We start from the raw sequence: 20,243 nt of genomic DNA, 5'->3' as shown, positions 1-20,243 counted from the left end.
AGCAGGCTCCTTTCCAGCAAACCCACTTTGACTTGTTAGCACAGGCAGGGGCGTGGAGGAGGGATGGTGTCAGCTACAGCATCAGCAGCAAACTTGATGAATTCCAAAAGTCATCCTCAGATGAACAGAAAAGAGAAGACTCAGCACATCTACTCAGTCACTACAGAAGGGAAGCAAGCACACAATGCAAAGAGCCCTGGAGGAAGGAATACCAAAGAGCTACCTCAACCACCAGTTAGCAAGGAAGTGTCACTCCATAGGGACTCAGCAAATGAACAGTAAAGGGAATTGAACACTCTCTAACATACATTTATTTAGAAGAATATAAACAAATTTCCTTATTTATGAATCTCCTCAAACACTCAATTTATCACCATAAGTTGATGTGTTAGTTTCCTGTTGCTGCTGTAACAAATTGCCACAAACTCAGTGTCTTAAAACAACACAAATTTATTATCTTACAGCTCTGGAGGTCAGAAGTTCAAGTTCAGTCTCACTGGGCTAAAGTCAGGTGTCAGCAGGGCTGGTTCCTTCTGGAGGTTGTGCAGGAAGAATCCGTTTTTCTTTTTTTCTTTTTTTTTGCCTTTTCCAGCTTCTAGAGGGCACCTGCATTCATTGGCTTGTGGCCCCTTCCGCCATATTCAAAGCACTTTACTCCAGTCTCTGCTTCCTCATCATGTCTCTTCTTTGACTTTCCTACCTCCACCTAAGTACTCTTGTGATTACATTGGGCCTACCTGGATGATCTAGGATACTCTTCCCATTTCAAGATCCCTAACTTAACGCCACCTTCCATGTAATGTAAGTTAATATAGACACAGCTTATGGGGATTAAGATGTGGACATATTTAGGGGGCCCATTACACAGTTAGATAAGTATTAAAGGATTCAGTTAAAATGTGAGGAAGGATAAGACAATGAAGAAAGCCTTTCAATAACAACACAAAAGGTATTATTGCTAGGAATTTCCTTCAAACCTTCCTGGTATTTGGTCTAGTCTTGAGCTAGCAAATAAGAAGTATAATGACACACTATGAGTATAATATAATTCAGTGTCTAAAGATCTGGACGTGTTCCTCAAGAGGGAAATCCTCCAGTAGTAAACAGCCATGAAGAAGCAAATACTATCTCACTTTTATATAGGTTGCTGTTTTAGGAAATTGCCAGTTTTGTTCTTTGAAGGTATCCAGAATCTAAAAGTAGAATTAAGCCAACAGCATTAGCAAAAGCATCCAGTCTGCAAAGGGCACAAGGAATCAGCCATGGCAACGGCAACAGGGCAGCAGCAAACAGCCTCACCCGTCCATTTATCAGAACACGGAGTCAGCATGAGGCTCGGATCACCTCCACTGAGTGGGATAATAACAATGAAGCCGTCAATACGGCGCTAGGAGAAAGAATGCACGGGAAGAAGTCAATGGATCCAACAGTTTGATGTATTGAGAAACACGAAACCAACTGTGGCTAGCATTTTTTGTCATTGTGTAACAGAAGTAAAATCAGAAACCTGTGATTACTTGCTGCTGGGACCACTCTGACTGAAAAGCATCTCAGTGTGAGAACAACTAAGTGCCTCATCCCAGAGAACAAATGTGAACCAAGAGATAACCCAGCATTTCAGACAGTGTCATTTCCTGAAGGGAGAAAGCAGGGGGGAAACAAGGTCAACTGTGATGAAAGATGTGCCCGACACTGAGAAATAAGACCGAAATGAGTGAAAACATTTCTGTAGTATCTTTTCAGAAATTCATGGGCAGAGAACATATGTAAGACTTAGGTCCCTGCATGTGTGTGTGATTGCCACACATTTTCCTCTCTTGTGAAAACAATGCTACATACCCTCAACCAAACAGCGCCAACATCGTTATGAATTCTGAGCGTGGTTCAGGCCTAGTTTTAAGGATATCGATGTTCATTTCTGTGGGATTACTGCTCTGTAGGAATGTGGGTAGGAAAACAAAAGCGATTTTTCGATATGCATGTAGGTATGACCTGGCCTGTGATGTCCACATAATCTTTAGCAATGACTTTATGTGGCCTTCAAAGAAAGGGAGGGTTGTCATGAAGATGGCAGGCTACGCAGTCAGATCTAGGACTGCGTTCCAGCTCTGTCACTTAAAACTTTTAAAACCCAGATTCCTCATTTGTAAAATATGCTTAAAGCCACGTTGTTTTGAGAACCAATGACATGAACATTGTGAAAAAAACACAGTGCTTGGCACACAGAATACTTAAAACAGGACAGCTGTTAACAGCAACAGTAATGAAACAAAAGAATAAAGAAGTAAATGGGCTGAAATGTTACCTCATAACTCTTAAACAAGCACTGTGCTCTCATTCAGTACCTGAAACAAATAGAAACCTGGAGTAAATTTTGAACTTTAGTAGAAGATTTTAAAGATTTTCTAACACAAAGTCTTATTAAATAGTTTTTTAAAGCCAGTCTTTAATTTTAAACACATTTTTGTTTCCAATTTTCCATTTACCAGAATCATATTGATGTAAATACTGGAAGTGAGCATCTGAAAATGTACTCAATTTTCACGTGTTGCACGTCTTATTTAGTCGACATGTACTAGGGGAGACAATGATAAAACTGTATAGCTGGCAGAGATTGAATATAATTACTCCAGATTCCTCATTTAGCTGAGATTAGGCAAGGCTCAGAAATACTAATTGCCCCTGGTGCCCAGACTGCAAGGCGGAGAGTCAAGATGGCGCCCGCAGCCTCCCGGCTTCCCGTGCAGGGATCTTCCTACAGGAAGGCTGCTCCATGTGTGTTTCAGGTACCATTTGCTATCGAAGACCGTCCTCATCAGCCAAGTTTTGCCTGGAGAAGAGGGAGCGTTGTGTTTCCATAGAACAAACTGGGATGACTTTGAAGATTTGGACACTTAACTCGGGAGCCTAAGCTGGAGTGTTTATGCTCCTTCCTTCCTCCTCAAAATCTTGGTCAGTCTCTTCTGTGAAGAATATATATATATATATATACACTAGCAAACGCATCAATTAGGACATTGTTCCCCAAGGCGTTACTTTAAGACTTACGCTTTCCTAAACACTGAATTTCTGAAAATACCGACCGAGTTTACATGTACCCTGTAATCCAAACCCTCTGTCTCTACTATACTGAGGCCTCTTAGCAAACAAGCATTTAGAGAAGGCAATCAAGTGGTCAATGTATTATTTCATGTTAGATAAAAATCTCTCAGTCCATTCTTTCCAAAAAGAAGATCAACCTAAAATGAAGAATGAGGTTAAAGAACTATTGGAAAGCAGATAAAGTTTAAAACTATTTACATATTTAAACTATAATAGTTTAGATACTTCAAGTTTCAAGACTTGACATTTCACATATTTCTCCAAGTTTTCTTTATGTTACAAAGTATGCAAACAAATCCACTTGTGTGAAAAAAGTTAACATTTTGATACTTCTATTTACGGTATGCTTTAAAAAGACTGTGAGAGAGTTAGTACACAAGCTTTCCTTTCAGGTTTTTTTCCTAAAAAGAGAAGAGGGACATTTAAACCACAAGTTATTAGCAAATCTTCAAATTGATCTTCAAAGATATTTTCAACTTCAAAAGGCAAATCTCTAATTTAGTGATCCTTGAGGGAAGAACGGACATTTACTTTAAGGCTCTAGGGAAATTCTGAGTATTTCTCAGTCTTTCAAGCAAAGAAACAAGGAAAACTCTCGTTGGAGGACCTCTTTAGATCCACAGCTAACTTGTACTGGGCCCACTTCTGATCGGGAGCAAGAGCAGGACACACATTTCACGTGGGATCTGAAAGCAGTTCGTAATTGACGAGCGTCGCCCAGAGCGTCCCGGAGCCATGCAGCCTCTTTTCAACGAGGCCGCACGTCCTCGCCCACCCGTCCCTCTCTCCGTCATGGGTGCCCGTCCACGCGGCCGCCTCGAGCGCGGCCTGGCCCCGACGCGACGGCGGGCTGGAGGCCGCGGCTGGACGCAGCGCACCGGGAGGCCTCCGGGGGAAGAGGTGAGGCGGGCGCAGGGCCGGGCAGCGCTGGGGACGCCGGCAGCCTCGCCAAGCGGCGAGAAAGCCGGCAGTTTCGCTTCCTCCGGCGCCTCCCGGCCGCGTTTCCGGCCGGTGCGCTTCCGGGCGGCCGCGGAGGGCAGCGCGGAGGCCGGCGGAGGAGAGGCAGGCGGAGGAGAGGCCGCCGTCTTCGCCGCCGCCATGCTGCCCGCGGCGCCGGGTGGGCCGGGCGCGAGCCAGGCGCGTTCCCCCTGCGGCCCAGCGCCCCCAGGTGGGTGGTCGCGTGTCTGGGGTGGCGGGGGCCCGCAGGGCCGGCGCGGCGGGCGTGAGGAGGGCGGCTCACGGTACACCGCCGCTGCCCGCCGCGGCGCAGGCCCCGGAACTTTCCAGAGCACCGGGACAGGGGTTACCGGCTTCTCCGGGCGTCTCGGAACGAACGTTCAGGCGACGCGCCTGCGTGAAGCTGTGCGTAAACCCGCGGCGTCCGTGAGCGCGCGCCGGCGCCGGCTCGCGCACGCGCCCGAGAGCCCCCCGGCGCGGCGCAGCGCACGCGCGTTGAACAGGTCGAAGGGGCTGCTATCGGTTGTTCCAGTTCTTTGGGAAGCGTTTCTGAACTTTATAATGGTTATAAAAAGTGTTTAGTTTTGAGATTTTTTTAAAAAATCCTTCACTTGGGTATTGAGATTGCTGCAGGGGTTCACCGTTAGAAATGCAACAAGAAAATCCGAGTGAAATTCTCATTTGCTGACTAGAATTTCTTATAGCTTGCTAGCACTTTTTGGGTAATGTAATTTTGGCTGTAGCTGTTTTTCTTGCCTAGTGCCTTTTTTAACATGTAAATTTTAGAAGACTGCTTCTCACTTGCAGCGGGAAGTGACCAGAGGCGTCGGGGCCGGGATGTGGCCGCCTGCGAACCCCTGTCGGGAGGGTGCGCGCTGCGCCTGCGCCGCCCGCGGAGCCCTGGGCGGGCTAGCTCTGGTGCGCTTTCAGCCTAGCAGTTTAGTCAAACAGAATGGGCTGCGATTGGTTTCAAACTTCTAGATTGATCAGTTTCGCTAGAAAACGGCTTTTATTTCTCTTAGTACTCAAGTGATACCGTGAGGCATTTGCCGTTAGGAATGGCGCTGGAGTGATGGGAACCAACTCCTTCTTCATTCTGAGTTCTGTTCCTCCTTGGGCGTTTTCCCCATCTCCTTTGGTCCTTCCCAATAAGATATTATCACTTGCTTCACTTACCTCCTTATTTGGCCAAAGCAATGAGCTTTTTCTTGTAATGAGCCGTTTTGTGTTAACCCGTGTCCGTTCCTAGATATGAGCAGTCTTCTAAGGGAGCTGGTTCGGATTAATCCTCTGATTAATGGAAAGCTGTTTTGTATGACCCTTCTCTCTGCTTCAGGCGAGCTTCTCCACAGCGTCGGGGACTTTAGCTTAATGTAGCACATTAAAGGTCAGTTAGTCCAACTGCTTCATTTCAGAGGAGAGAAAATTGAGACCCAAGGAGTGATTTATCCGAGGTCCGATAAGTAATAATTATTTGAAGATCACATCGCTTCACCAACAATCTTTTATCCCCCTGCAAGAGTTGTGTAGTAATACGAGTGTAAACTGGTAAACACCATCTAAGTAAACACCGTATCATGCCTCTGCAGATAATATATTTCTAGCAGTCTGTGTGTGGTGTGCTTGTAGTGACATCTGTGGATCCTGTCACCACAGAAATCTGTGAGTATCCACCACGTCCTTTAATGGAAGCAGGAAAGGTGTGATAGCCAGGACTACAACGATGGAAGAATGATGCACAGTGGATGAAAATTCCGATTACATTGTATTTTCTGGTTTATGTTTAACTAGATACTGTCCATCAATGTCCAAAAGAGAAATTCTTCCTTTGCTGTATCCCAAAACGAAAGTTTTTAAAATTTAATATTAACTGTTACCTTCAGTAAGGGGTGTTTGTTTATTAAAGCACAGATTATTCTCTACTTCATAGTTTTTGTATTTTTATTAATATTATTTGATGCGTCTTATGAAGAGAGTTGAATTATTAGCTTAAAAGCAGACAGCACCTATCCCGTCTCACCGTGTGCTACATGCTTATATGCAGCTTGTGAGGAACACTGGTTGTTTAGGTCTCTCCTCATCCTTGAAGTTCTTGAAAGTTTGAAGCTTTATACTTTGACTTCAGTCTTCCAACATAGCCAACATCCTAGATTTCTCCTTCCAAGAGAGTATCTTGGTTCTACTCTGGTGGCTGGTAAAACTTGCTGTCTTCAGATCAGCTGGAAATGTCCTGATAAGGTTATTTTTGCTGAGATTTTAAAGAGCGGTAGCTGTCTTAGGGCATTTTCACTTTACCAGTGTGGAATACCAAATGGAATAGTTAATATGGCCTAGTTCTCTAAGATCTAATTGCTCAGGCTTCCACAGCAGTGTATTTGGTGTTCTACTTATGATAAGCAGAGGGCACTTTTCTGGTACATCTCTCTGAACACATATTATAGGTGACCATGCCCTATTTACGATGGCCTCTGGACTCTGATTGCCTCATAGCCAGTCAAGCTTCATTGCTTATCCACTCTATGTCTTGGCTAAATAACTAAATCTGTCATTATCTCCATTTGCCCACTTTAAAAAAGCGGGGAAAACAATAACATTTATTTGAAAGAGTGGTTTTGAAGATTAAAAGAGGAAAAGCATGTGAAGTGCTTTTCAGAGGGGCACAGCAAATAGTAATTGCTTAATACATGGTAGCTATTATTTTAAATCTTGGGTCATTGGTCAATAGTGTCACATTTACATATAAAAGGTAGAGTTCTTGTTGAGAAACTGCTTCATGTTGACATGGGGGAAAGCTTAAATGAATGAAGCCATCAAGCTCCCACATGAAAAAAAATTAGAGTATGGCTTCCTGTAGTAAGACACCGCCATATCCTTGTAGAAATATTGTGGTTAATAGTTCTGAGAGGAGGAAAGAAGGAATCCACAGTGAAAAGAAGTAAGGATAGATTGGTTAAAAGGGTGTTAGAGTAGAGCAGTTACAGGAAAGAAGAAAATGAGACTTGAATAGGACAAAATGAGAGCATGTTTTATTTTCCCGTATCACAGAATACCATTTGTGACTCAATTAAAAATATATATATAAATACATGTGAAAAACTAAGCGTCAAATTGAGAACTGTGGGATACTTCATCAAATTATAAGAAGATGGCGAATCTATTTTACCAAAATATTTACTGCTGGCTTAAAAAAAAATCCAGGGTTAAGTAGAGAATATCATTCCTGCTAAATATAAATAGTGTTTTAAGAATTTAAATGGCTATTACCTGATCACCTACGTTACAGTTACTATTTTATTACTTTCTTTATATATTATAGAATATCTTAAGTGTAATTTTGGAGACAGTTATGAAATAAGCATAGGAAGAGCAAACATTTCGGAAGTTATTATTTTAGAATAAATTGTTATATGGCCTTGTAATTTTTTCCTGTTTTAAATATACAGAATGGTATCTAAATTTTGCTGCAGACATTGAAATAGTCCAGGTGGTGAAAATATGAGATATTGTGTGGAATTATCCCCTCTTGTATTTATTTTTCACTCAGAGAAAAATAATGGGCCTTTTAGACATAGACCACTGGGCAGAATTTCTTTGTTGTTTCCAAGTGCTCCACATTGAAAAAGTCCAGAAAGACTACTTCCCTTTGTAATCATGAGAAGTAATTCATCAACGCCTGTGGTCTTTTATAAGATTTCCTTTGTATCCAGTTCATTAAAGTAAGTTATGTTTTATCACACTAACTACATGTCATATTTTCCTTTCTTTTAAGCTCCTGTACCACTTTTCCATATTAGTAATTCCAATTTCTTCATTTTTTTATGTGTTCCACCCTATAAGGAAGACATACTGAAAAGTACAAGAACAGTTTCTGACTTTGAGTTCCATTTACTATATGCTTCATTTTTTGTCATGATCCACGCTAAGGACTAAGCCTCATCCTTTTGTCAGGATCAATATTCTCATTCCTTTTTTGTTCCAAGTTACCCATGGGGTCATGCCTAATTTTCAGAAGAGTAACATAGTGTCAAGAACACTTGAAATTTTGACCTTCTCTTAAGAGCTGCCATTTATTGTGTTTCTATTTTGGATTCATACGGATATCACAGTACTCGATAAGTGAGAGCATCAGAAGGTTAGCACCTACTTTGGACTAGAAGTTGCATTGTTCACTATAATCAGATGAAAATATTTAATAATTCATTGTGCTCTTTCATTTCATACAAAAACTTTTTTAAACTGTTAAAGTTGTAACTTCTAAGTCACCATGTCTTTTTTAGAAGGTAGAGAAACACAAAAGGGTATGATTCTATAAAATCATGTCACTGGAATGACAAATTGTAGAAGATTTCTTATGACTGAAGAATCTCTAAGATTTACACATTTTCCACATTGGTCTATCACATTTTATTTACATTTAATAGATCGATACAGTTTAAAAGTCTCAGGGGACAACTGCATTTTTTTAGTACAATTAGTAAACTACTATGCCACTATTGGCAAAATGAGTGAGATAAAACTGAGGCAAAAATCTACCTTGGTTTCAGTTAATGAGGTAATTCCTTAATTTTCTTATATCACTTTTCAATAAAAGTTTAGACCTTTCACTACAGGCACATATCTATAGGCCAGAGACCCTTCCTTTATCATATCCTGTCCGTCTATACCATGTAAAATGGGTAGAACTTATATCATCCCGATTCTGCAAAACACTCTCTTGGGCCAAGAATAGGCACTTGATTCAAAGGAAGCCAGCCCATTGGCGGCTTAATGGCTAATAGTGCCTGTTGTCTGACTTTTACAGATTTGTTGGACTCAACAAAGCCCCTCTTTTCCTTTCAAACAAGAGATAATGAGACCCTTGTCAGTGGAAGGTCACTGTTTGATGTGATATGCAATAGAGGATGACAGCCAGTTGACTGATGTGCAAGATGGATAGTTAGAAAGAAGATGAGATGAGAGAATTGAAGAGGACTGAAAGGCAGAGGGAGGAGTCTTCATTTCTGACTCTCCATTTCCAGGCCATAGAAGACCTACCTGCACTTGTTTATCTGAGCTTGTCTGTCCATGAGATGTCTGTGGTAGCCTTACAATGACTTTTCTCTTTACGTGAGCTAGTTTGAATGAATTTCTCTTTTTTGAAGGAAAAAAAGAGTTTGGACTAGTGTACCTTTATTTCTCAAACACTGCCACTCTTATTCCCATAAGCTTGTTCTCTTTTAGAAAGTGTTGTTATTGTTGAAAAGATATCTGTTATGCATCTTCCATTCAAAGTTAATCTGGGAATTAGATCTAGTGCTTTTATGCGCTGAGAATAGGGTGCATTATGAGTAAGTCTAGGAGTCTCCACATAAGAATATTTGGAGTTTTCTGGCTTTATTACTGAAGTTTGAAGAAAGTCCATGCAGTTATTTTTTTCTCTAAACTTGAAGTCTCTAGAGTTGATGAGGAAATTATTCACTCAAAGATGAACATTTTAAGAGTTAAGCACTATTAAGAAGTTTAGAGTTTTGAATTATGTAGTTGTAAAATTATACTAATTATAAAATTATAACTGTTTTCTTCATGTTAAAAGGATGTTTTTATCTGAAAAATTTATGGCATGCTGTTTCTGTCAAATTTTAAAAATATATTTAAATTGAGGCATACAGAGTGAGAGAATGCTTTTGACGTTTATTTTCATAAAAGACGGAGTGGAGGTATAAAAGTGGCATAACTTACTAGCTATTATCTCAATCTTGCTGGCAAATGAGTAAAAATAACATCACTGACAGACCATTATGAAAACTTTATATCCAATATCAGTGGATTGGTATTAGTCTAAAGCAAAATAGAAGTATTGTACTTCCAAGATTGGTCCTTGATCAACATATTTTTTTTGTTACAGAGTAGAAAGTATAATATCCTTATTGAGCTGCAGGTGATAGTTAATAATGGGATTAAATGATTACTTTGGAAAACAGGATCAGAATTCAATGTGCTCTTGCTCAACTGGAGAGATAGGCACAAATTAAGGAAGTTCAGTGGGATCAATTAAATATAATGATGTAGGTGAAGGAATGAAATTCAGAATCACAAAACTTTTTCAAGATTTGACAAGGTTACACTCAGAGTGTTATAATTAGCAAGGGGGAGAGTTGCGGAAGAAGAAGGTGGGAAAGTAAACTGAAACTAAATTGCATAAGTCTGTGTAAAAATCCCCTAAGTATTATGAGAAGCTATTGAAGAGTTTTAAAACAGAGGCATGACATGACTAGATTTTTGTTTCTAGAAGACCACTTGAGCTATTCTTGTTACAATGGATTGGAAGAAGGCTCATGGGAATTGTTGAACTGTTAGGAGTTTACCAAACAGTAAAATATAGGGACAAGTGGACAGATTTATTCAGAACTGTTATTTACATACCTTTTGTAAGATAGTACGTACAGAGCCTGAGGGGGAAAGAGATGAAAAGAATGACTCTTAGGTTTGTGACATGGAAAACTGGGAGGATCATGACGTTGTCATTTATTCCAATAGAAAAGACTGAAGGAGCAGGAGGAAATTGTGAGGGCATGAGAGAACATCCAAATTTCAGTTCTGGAAATGTTATATTTGAGGTAACAGAAATATTCAGGTAGAGGTGTAAAGTAAGCAATTTGATATTATGATCTGGAGCTCAGAAAGGTGTTTCAGACTGGAGATACAAAATTGGGAAAAATATAGCGTTTAAAATGCGTGAGTAAATAAGATAACATAGGAAAGCATTTAGAATAGAAAGAAAAGAAGACCCAGGATAGAGACGAGTGGAAAGCAAACATTTAAGTGTCGATAGAAGGAGAAGTTGTCCAGTGTGATTGACATCCAAATTTCAGTTCTGGAAATGTTATATTTGAGGTAACAGAAATATTCAGGTAGAGGTGTAAAGTAAGCAATTTGATATTATGATCTGGAGCTCAGAAAGGTGTTTCAGACTGGAGATACAAAATTGGGAAAAATATAGCGTTTAAAATGCGTGAGTAAATAAGATAACATAGGAAAGCATTTAGAATAGAAAGAAAAGAAGACCCAGGATAGAGACGAGTGGAAAGCAAACATTTAAGTGTCGATAGAAGGAGAAGTTGTCCAGTGTGATTGAGCGAGGCTAAAAAGAAAAGAAGGAAAGCAAAAGAGTATAATGGTAAGAATTCAAAAATAGAATATTTCAGGAAGAAAACAGTGGTGAACCGGCCCAAATTGTTTCAGTAGTTTAGGTATATTGAGGACTGAAATTTAGCCAATAGATTTGGCATCACGAAACTTATGGATGACCTTAGGGACAGAAGTAAATAGCTTTAGTAGAGGTGATAAAAGCCAAATTGGAATGAGTTGAAGGGGAAGGTAAATGAGGACGTGGACGCCTTGTAGACAACCCTTTTGAAAGCTTAGATGCTGGAGAGTAGAAAGATGGTGGCAGCTGGAGGAGATGCGGCATCAAGGAAAGGATTTTATCTTTATTTTTGTTTTAAGATGAGTGCTACTATAGCAGTTTAATTGTACTCAAAAGCTGATGGCATCACACCAAAAGGGATTTTCTCCTACGAAAACTTTCATTGACAAGTTCCATAAATTCCATTAGGAACACATGTTAAATGGATTTTCTCATGTGTTTAAGTGTTGTGTCTCATTGTTTCCCTTCCTTCTTTCGTTTTTTTCTTCCATGTTTCTGGAGTGCCTTTCTCTCTTTCCCTCTCTCTCTCAGCGTGAATGTCAATGGAAAATAGTTTATAGTTTTTCTTATGAAAACTTTGGTTCAGTGCTAAATTATTCCTTAGCTTTTCTTTCTATTGATCATCCCTTCCTTTTTATCCAAATTGGAATCCATGCATCGTTATTACAATCATATCTGTGCATATGTTTCAACTCCCTGATCCATCTCTTTTTCTGTCACAGTCACTTGATAAAACTCCACCTTTAAGTAAGTCTGTTCAACTATATTCTTCCTGTCTGAGTCTGAGAAACTGAATGTTGCTAAATAAAAACACAAACAGGTTGATAACTTAGTTATAAATTTTGACAATTCTTGCTATATATTGTTTCATACAAGATTTTGATAATAAATGAAAGCGAACTCAAAATTATATTTCCTGATGAGGATGTAGAATGCAGATTTGTCTGTGATATCAGATTAGTGAAGCTTTACATGCTTTCTATATGTGATGGGCAAAAATCACTACACTGTGCTGCCCAACGCTATCCACTAGATATGTGACTCTTGAGCACTTGAAACAGAGCTGGTTTAAATTAAGATGTGCTATAAATGTAAAATACACACTAGTTTTCAAAGACTTGGCACAAAAAATAGAATATAAAATCTCTCAGTAGTTTATGTTGATATATGTGGAAAATATATTGAATTTATTGGATTAAATAAAATGTTATTATAATGAATTTTGCCTATTTGCAGACATACCTCTTTTTGTTGCACTTTGTTTTGTTGTGCTTCACAGTCATTGTGTTTTTTGTAAGACTCTTCAGCAAAAGATTGCAACTTGCTGAAGGTTCAGATGATGGTTAACATTTTTTAGCAATAAAATATTTTTAATTGAGGTGTGTATATTGTTATTTTTAGGCATAATGCTATTGCACACTCAATAGACTACAGTATAGTGTAAGCATAACTTTTATGTGCACTGGAAAACCCAAAAATTCAAGACTCGCTTTATTGTAATACTCACTTTATTCCAGTGATCTGGAACCAAACCCACAATATCTCCTAGGTATTCCTGTATTTTTGGTGAGGAAAATTGGCCCTGAACTACTATATGTCGCCAATCTTCCTCTTTTTTTTTCCTCCCCAAAGTCCCAGTACATAGTTGCATGTCCTAGTTGTAAGTCCTTCTAGTTCTTCTATGTGGGACGCCGCCACAGCATGGCTTGATGAGCATTGTGTCGGTCTGCACCCAGGATCTGAACTGGTGAACCCTGGGCCGCTGAACTGGAGTGCTCAAACTTAACCGCTTGGCCATGGGGCTGGCCCCCTGTATTTTTATTTGTTGTAATGTGGCTGCTAAAAAAACTAAAATTACATATGTGGCTTGTATTTGTTATTTGCATTACATTTTTTGTTGGGTATCACTGCTCTAAACTCTCAGAAAAAAAATTCCAATAAAATCCATTAGAGATTTGATTTCTCCCTTATGAAATATTGTTGAATAAATATTACCAGATAACTCTCATAAAATGCTGACATAGTTCGTAATTCCTCCAACAGTTTGGATAGAACCCCTGTCCACTCATGCCCACCACAGGAGGTATTTTCATAGTGATAATTTAGTCTAAGTGTGCAGTGTGGATAAAGTCTACAGGAGTGTCCAGTGATGTCATAGGCCTTCATGTCACTCACCACTCACTCACTGACACCTAGAGCAACTTACAGTCCTGCAAGCTCCATTCGTGGTAAGTGCCCTATACAGGTGTGCCATTTTTTATCTTTTATGCCATATTTGTACTATACCTTTTCTGTGTGTAGATGCACAAATATTTACCGTTGTGTTACAGTTGCCTACAGCATTCAGTACAGTAACGTGCTCTACAGGTTTGTAGCCTAGGAGCGATAGGCTATACCATGCAGCCTAGGTATGTTGTAGTGTAGTAGGCTATGCTATCTAGGTTTGTGTAAGTACACACTATCATGGTTGCACAACAATGAAATCGCCTAATGATGCATTTCTTGATGTGTCTTTGTCATTAAGCACTGTATCTCTGTGTACTGATTTGGGAAGAATCAAATTTAAATCTATTAAATCTTCTATTGAGGGGCTGGCCCCGTGGCTGAGTGGTTAAGTTCCCGCGCTCCGCTTCGGCAGCCCAGGGTTTCCCCCGTTCGGGTCCTGGGTGTGGACGTGGCACTGCTCCTTAGGCCACTTTGAGGCGGTGTCCCACATGGCACAACTAGAAGGACACACAACTAAAATATACAACTATGTACTGGGGGGATTTGGGGAGAAAAAGCAGGAAAAAAATCTTCTATTGAGTTAATTTGGGTTGAAAATTCTGTGTATAAAAAGTCCTAGGTTTCAGAAGAAATATATAGTAACTTGGTTTATTTACGTCAAATGACGAAGTTGGAAACTTTCCACTTGTTCGTGTTACAACCACATGAAGGTTGAACTTTCTTGATGTGGTTCTGTGAACAAATGTAACAAGATACTGCTTTCTATATTTAAAATGTCATTTCATGTAGCATTTTATCACGCAATTTGTTTGTTGAATCATGAACTGGAAATTGTGACCTGTGCATTGAAATTATTGGAAGGGAAAATATATAATTTTTTATTAGTATTAAACTTTACAAGATGTTAAAATGAAAAAAAACCCATTAATGCTTTTTCTAAAGGAGTTCAAGATAGATCTTTGCATGTGCATATAGAATTACAGTTTAAAATATCTCAAGATTTTTATTTGTGTTACAGACCAGTCAAATAATCTTCTAATGGGTCACCTGTTTTCCTATGCATTATTCCAAATTAACATTGATAAATGTTATTTTAAAAGATAACTAAGGCTCCAAGTTGTGTTTGCATTCGTGGGTTAATTATCTATACTGATATCTGTATCTATCTATGTCAACTCAAATATGGGATCTGCCACATACTTTTTGTGTGACAGTGAGTAGATTACTTATCTAAGATCCTTTTTCTTCATATCTGAAATGGGTGCACACCTATTTTATAGGAACATGATGATTAAATGTAATTCTGTCTGCAAAGTGCCTGGAGCATTCATAGCAGGTGCCTGTCAAATGGGAAATAGTACTTTCAGCGTAAGCTAATGTTCAACTTTCACTTTTATTAGAAGGAATGTGTTTACATGGCTCATTCTCTGTACTTCTGGTGTCATATACATATGCAACTCAGGATTGAGAGCCTCATAGAAATGTTCTTTCAGTTCTCCAGTTTAATTTTTCTCATCACTGTATTAAACATTCTAATCTCTCAAACATATGTTTCTCTGGGTAGTCACAAAAATTGAACTTGATGAAACTGATGATCTGTTATAAAAACAAACTATATGGTACTATGTGTGAAATTGTGTGTTGTCTTCAGGAAGATAGTTAATGGATAACAGTCATTTTTCTCATTTTGAGAATTTAATTCTGTTTAGACATCATATTTTTAAAATTAAAATGTGATTAATTTTCATTTCTTTATTCTTGAAGGAGACTTAGTCCACAATTATATCATGTGTCATCCCCCTGCCCTCACCACACATACAAAAACACACACACAAAAACTGGATCGTAGTGGAATTGACTCAGTCTCTTGATTTTTGTGATAAAGATATTTCTAATATCATCATATATGTAAAAATAATAGTAGCTATAGTTATATAGGTAAAGCTTTAGTGATATATTCAGAATTGCTTAAATTATCTGAGAAATGTATTCCCTAAAACGTGTAAATCTATACAGTGTCTCACCTAGATCTTTGAGGGTCCCTCTAAGCAAATTCCTAGTTCTGAGTAACCTATGGGTGATTAGAAAGCATTTGTAATTATGGACATAAAGGGACAGCTTTTCTATTTTGTGAGGGCCAGTCTGCTGAGAAGTTAGCAATTAACATACATTTCATTTCTGCCTCTCCTTGGGAAAATATAGAAGATTTCATTAAGAAGTATGTTCATATGTAGTACTTTATTATATGACCCCTTAGAATAATTTTCTGATCTGATGCATGTAAAAATCTAGCCGTAAGTTCCTCATTCTGAGTTGAAACCTAGCTGCATCACTTAGAAGATGGTTGTATAACCTCAGATAACTCTGTTACAACACCTTTCTGTGTCTTATGATGAAAAGATAAAAGAACATTTAGTAATCCTTGCAGCGTAGTAGATACTCTGTAATTTATAGTTGTCATGACTGTTGACAGGTGAGTAGGTGAGCGGCCATGTGGGTCATTACAAAGGGTGACTTGTACTTGTCGTCCCTTATCGCCAATACCTGGGCAATCTGAGCTCATAGTCCGGGGCTTTATTCCTTTAGTACTGTATTGTCCAAATTGTATTCTGTAGCATATATGTTTCTTGGGGAAAAGCATCCTGGGGTGAAATAAATTTTGAATATGCATATCAGAACATTCCAGTTGTCTGAGAAATTCTGCAACGAACAGTGCATCTTCAATTTCCTCAAATCTGTTGTTTCACAAATATATTTAACCATGAGATGCATTGTCATCTCAACAGTGGTACAGAAATAAGTGCTTTTGCACAAAGTTATCATTCCTATTAACTGGCAAATAGTTCTTGAGAGGATGATTCTTTCAGCCAGAGATTGGTAGTCCTGCCTGTAGCTATGTTTTCCTCAGTGCTACTCATACCATTGCATAAATAAAGTTCTGACCCTTTACTGATGACCAAACTTTGAATGAGTGAGAGGGAGGGAGGCTCCTAATAGGAATAGAAGCTGAAGGAGATTCAGAGGAGGGAAAATAGCAGTGGTAGGCTGAGTAGGGCACACACAATTTGTCTGTGTCTTTAATTCTCTTATGGTTAATTCCAACCATTCACATGGGAGCTTTGGTTATGGGATGTGCTAGAGAAAATAGGAGGAAAATCAGAAGGTGATTATCTGTTAGGGAAAGTAAAGCGTGTGAATGAAATGGAACTAGGAATGTGCATAGGGAGTTCTAACATAAGAATATTTTGTAGTGTGTTTATGCAGTTGGCATTTAAATAGCATGTGTACATCTCAACCAAGCCAATAATTTTGCAGATATTTTCACTTATGACACTATGTAAACCTGCCACTGTATCGATAATCATAAGCTGTGTAAATGCCCTCACATTGCTTAGATATTGGGATTTCATTCATCAAGACATTCCAAAATTGAGAGCAACTTGACTGCATGGCCATAAGCAGATGCTTTCTTGTTTGAAATGTTTGTCAACGAAACACATGTTTGAAGCAAACATATGCGCTATTAAGAGTGACCCAAATAAATTATTGCTGAAATATTTTTCTATCTAAAACAACAGCAACTGATATAAATGCAAATAATTTAGACAGAGAATGAATTTTATGTCTTGGAGATTGACTAACTTAACAGGCCATGTAGAAAACAACATTAATACGACAGACTTTTATTACTCACATAAATTGGATGCTCTGTAAAGGAAGGGGTAACCTCTGGCATTTGTTCAGCAGAGATAAGCACGTTAATGGATGCTTTCTGATCCACTTGTACAAAGAGTCATGTTAGGATAGCTAATTAAGTTTATGAAAAAGGACAAATAAAGGCATAGTCATTTCTGAATGCCCAATTCTGAATATCCTCTGAGTCCTCTGCTCTTAGCCAACAGCCCTGGTTCGGACTTTCCCTTTCAGTTGTTTGGTTTGCAGGTGGGCTTCCTCTGATTATGACGAAATCTTAAAAGTTCACAGAACCTTTACACAAAGATAAATTTAAGCCATTTCCCAATGTTAAATTAACTTTTAATCTGATAATAAGTAGTTTAGTTATTTTTACTAAGATTTCTATAACCTTTTAATACAGCTTACAATATTTAGCTAATTAAAATATCTGCTGGGGCAAATAGAAAAATACGATTAGGATCTAAAAGCAAATGAAATTTAATATCCTCCATGTATGTCTAGAAGGTTAACTCATTTTGTTTTATTATTCTTTTTTCTAAAAGAATACATGCACGTAATTGAAAATATTTAACAGACTTTAAAAAACAGTAGAACAAACTGTCTTGTGTGTTCCTCTAGTTTTTATTTTTCTATGTTTGCTTTTAATAGTTTTACTTGTTTAGCTTTGTATTTTTAATATATTTAATATTTGTATATGCACTTTAAAGTTATATTTTATGGCTATTTGGTGACATGTCATTAGTAAATATTTCAGTTTTTCTCTGTCATATGAATCTATTGCACAATATTAAAAACAAAAGAAAACAGAAAGAGGAAAATCCACAATGATTTGTTGGATAAAAGATTAGATAATCCTCCATAGAAGATTATTAAACTAATCTAAAGAAAGACTGACTAGTTTTTAAACATAGGGAATACTTTTTCATAGCACTGGATCAAGTCCTGGCTCAGTCACCAAGGGACCTTCACCTTTTGCAAGCCTTGTAACCTCTCTGATGTCCAGGAGGCATTATGTATATTGAGGATCACGTTAATTATTCAGAAGAATAATTGGCTCATAATGGTAATTCACTGAACATCTCTTATCTTAAAAGGAAAACACTGCAGAAATTAAAATTGCTTTCTCTAGGCATTCGGGATTGAGAATGTTCATCAAGAAAGAGTGGACTAACGCCTCTGTAGTCTTATGCAAGAGTAATTATCCTTCATCCATTCATTCTTCAAACATGAATCCTTCATCTCCTGTTCTAAGTTCAAAGGGTACACACAAAGGTGGGTTCAGCCCTTAGGGACTGTATTTAAGTGAAATAGGGATGGGACAAGCTGAATGGCTCTATTTCTTTTTATCTTCACTCTAATTCAACATCGGATGACTCAAAAACCCTCAAGCTTGCCAGGATCTGTATAACTCAGTCATGAGAACTAGTTAGCAGGGGTGAATAACAACTAAGTGTTTTCTCTGACTGCTGAGGGCAACTCCTGATGCGTAACTGCTGTTCCAGAAAGTACTACTCATTTCAGAATGCAGTTCTGAGTACTGTTCCCTAGGACAGTGGTTGGCAAATTTCAGTCATTCTCATAAGATCTTCTCCAATTTTTGGCTATGCTACCTATCCTCTTGTTTAAGAAAAATTTTTCTGTAGACTAACTTAGTTTTTTATCTTAAATATAATATATTTTAAAGGAACATTTATATCATTACCATAAACAAAAAATTATTACCACTTGCCATAAATAGAAGTTGACTCATACAAATAAACAGATTGAAAATGAAATAGCATTGAAAAAATTATGGCTAAGGACAGTTTCCGGGCACATAGGTCACCCTCTCTTTGGTAGTGTCGGAGTTAATAAAGTCATAAGGGCTCCAAACTGAGACATTGTCCTTGGATTGGAGCAATATTTGAAGGGAATGACTTTCTCCTCTACAACTGCCCGGCACTGTGTCTCCCGGAGTTTCCATCTTACCCATTGGCAAGCACTGTCTCCAAAGGCAGATCTCACTTTCCAGAAAGGTGAAACCAAATTTTATTTAGCACTTACAGGTTTCAGCCACTTTGATAAGTGCTGTATGTACTTTACTCATTTAATTCTCACAACAACCGATTTCATGATTGCTGTTATCCAAATGTTACAAGTGGGGAATCCAGGCTCAGAGAGGTTAATTACTTGCTTGAGGCCAGCTGAATTTGGACCCCAGGGAAGCCTGACTCCAAAGCTTGGCCTCTTAACCACTATATGCCTCTCCAAAATGAACTCATTTGATTCTCACACAAACACATGTATATACCCATATCAGAAAGCTATTCCTCCCATGTGAACATTTCTTTTATTTTCTGTTGAGGAAGATTGGTCCTGAGCTAACATCTGTTGCCAATCTTCCTTTTTTTGGTCTGAGGAAGATTTTCCCTGAGCTAACATCTGTGCCAGTCTTCCTCTATTTTGTCTGTGGGACACTGCCACAGCATGGCTTCATGAGAGCAGAGTGTAGGTCTGTGCCCAGGATCTGAACCTGCAAAGCCTGGGCCACCAAAGCATAGTGCATGAACTTAACTACTATGCCACTGGGCTGGCCCCCATTTCTTTTTTTAAAGCAATCAAGTAGTCATGTATACAGTAAGTCATTTTAATAGAAAAATGTGCAACATAAGAGACAATATTGTTACCTATTAATAGATCAGCTTAGAAACATTCCTTACAAGGGCTAGAATAGACAACTACAGTTTCCAACTGATAATCCTAAAAATTTAGATAGTTTTGCTACTTTCAACGTTCTTGGAGGTAAATGAAATAAGGAAGTATCTACAATGAAATGCTAGAAAAACATTGTCTTTAATGAAGGCAATTCGGGTATTTAAGATCATCAAAGCTGTAATACAGATGTGATTAAAATATATTGTAAAATGCCTGCAATAAAGAGTACTTTAAGGATTTAAGGCTAATAATTTCCTCCTGCCTAATGCTTTGCATCCTCAAAGGAATTTTCAAACCCCTACTAATTGACTGTTAGAAAATTCTTCTAATGTATAATTTCTTTGACTCAATGAGAAATCTAAACAATGATCATTTAAGCTAT

The 20,243-nt window shown here is 38.4% G+C and overlaps 1 protein-coding gene across 5 annotated transcripts in view; it reads left to right on the top strand.

Moving 5' to 3' along the window:
* Positions 1-596: 596 nt before the first annotated feature.
* The window catches only part of BANK1 (B cell scaffold protein with ankyrin repeats 1), a 314,872-nt gene continuing 295,225 nt past the window's right edge, over positions 597-20,243 (top strand). For 3 of the 5 annotated variants that reach the window (XM_044766386.2, XM_044766385.2, XM_044766384.2), the window contains exon 1: positions 597-4,270. In XM_044766386.2, coding sequence (XP_044622321.2) covers positions 3,838-4,270 — 433 coding nt within the window. In that variant the 5' untranslated portion in view covers positions 597-3,837. The remainder of the gene's footprint in view (positions 4,271-20,243) is intronic. The other 2 variants (XM_070505276.1, XM_044766387.2) reach the window with 2 other exon arrangements.

This window comes from Equus asinus, chromosome 3 (assembly GCF_041296235.1).
Source record: "Equus asinus isolate D_3611 breed Donkey chromosome 3, EquAss-T2T_v2, whole genome shotgun sequence".
Lineage (NCBI taxonomy): Eukaryota > Metazoa > Chordata > Mammalia > Perissodactyla > Equidae > Equus > Equus asinus.
The sequence above is the reverse complement of the archived record's forward strand: the minus strand, read 5'-3'. Positions and strand labels throughout refer to the sequence as shown.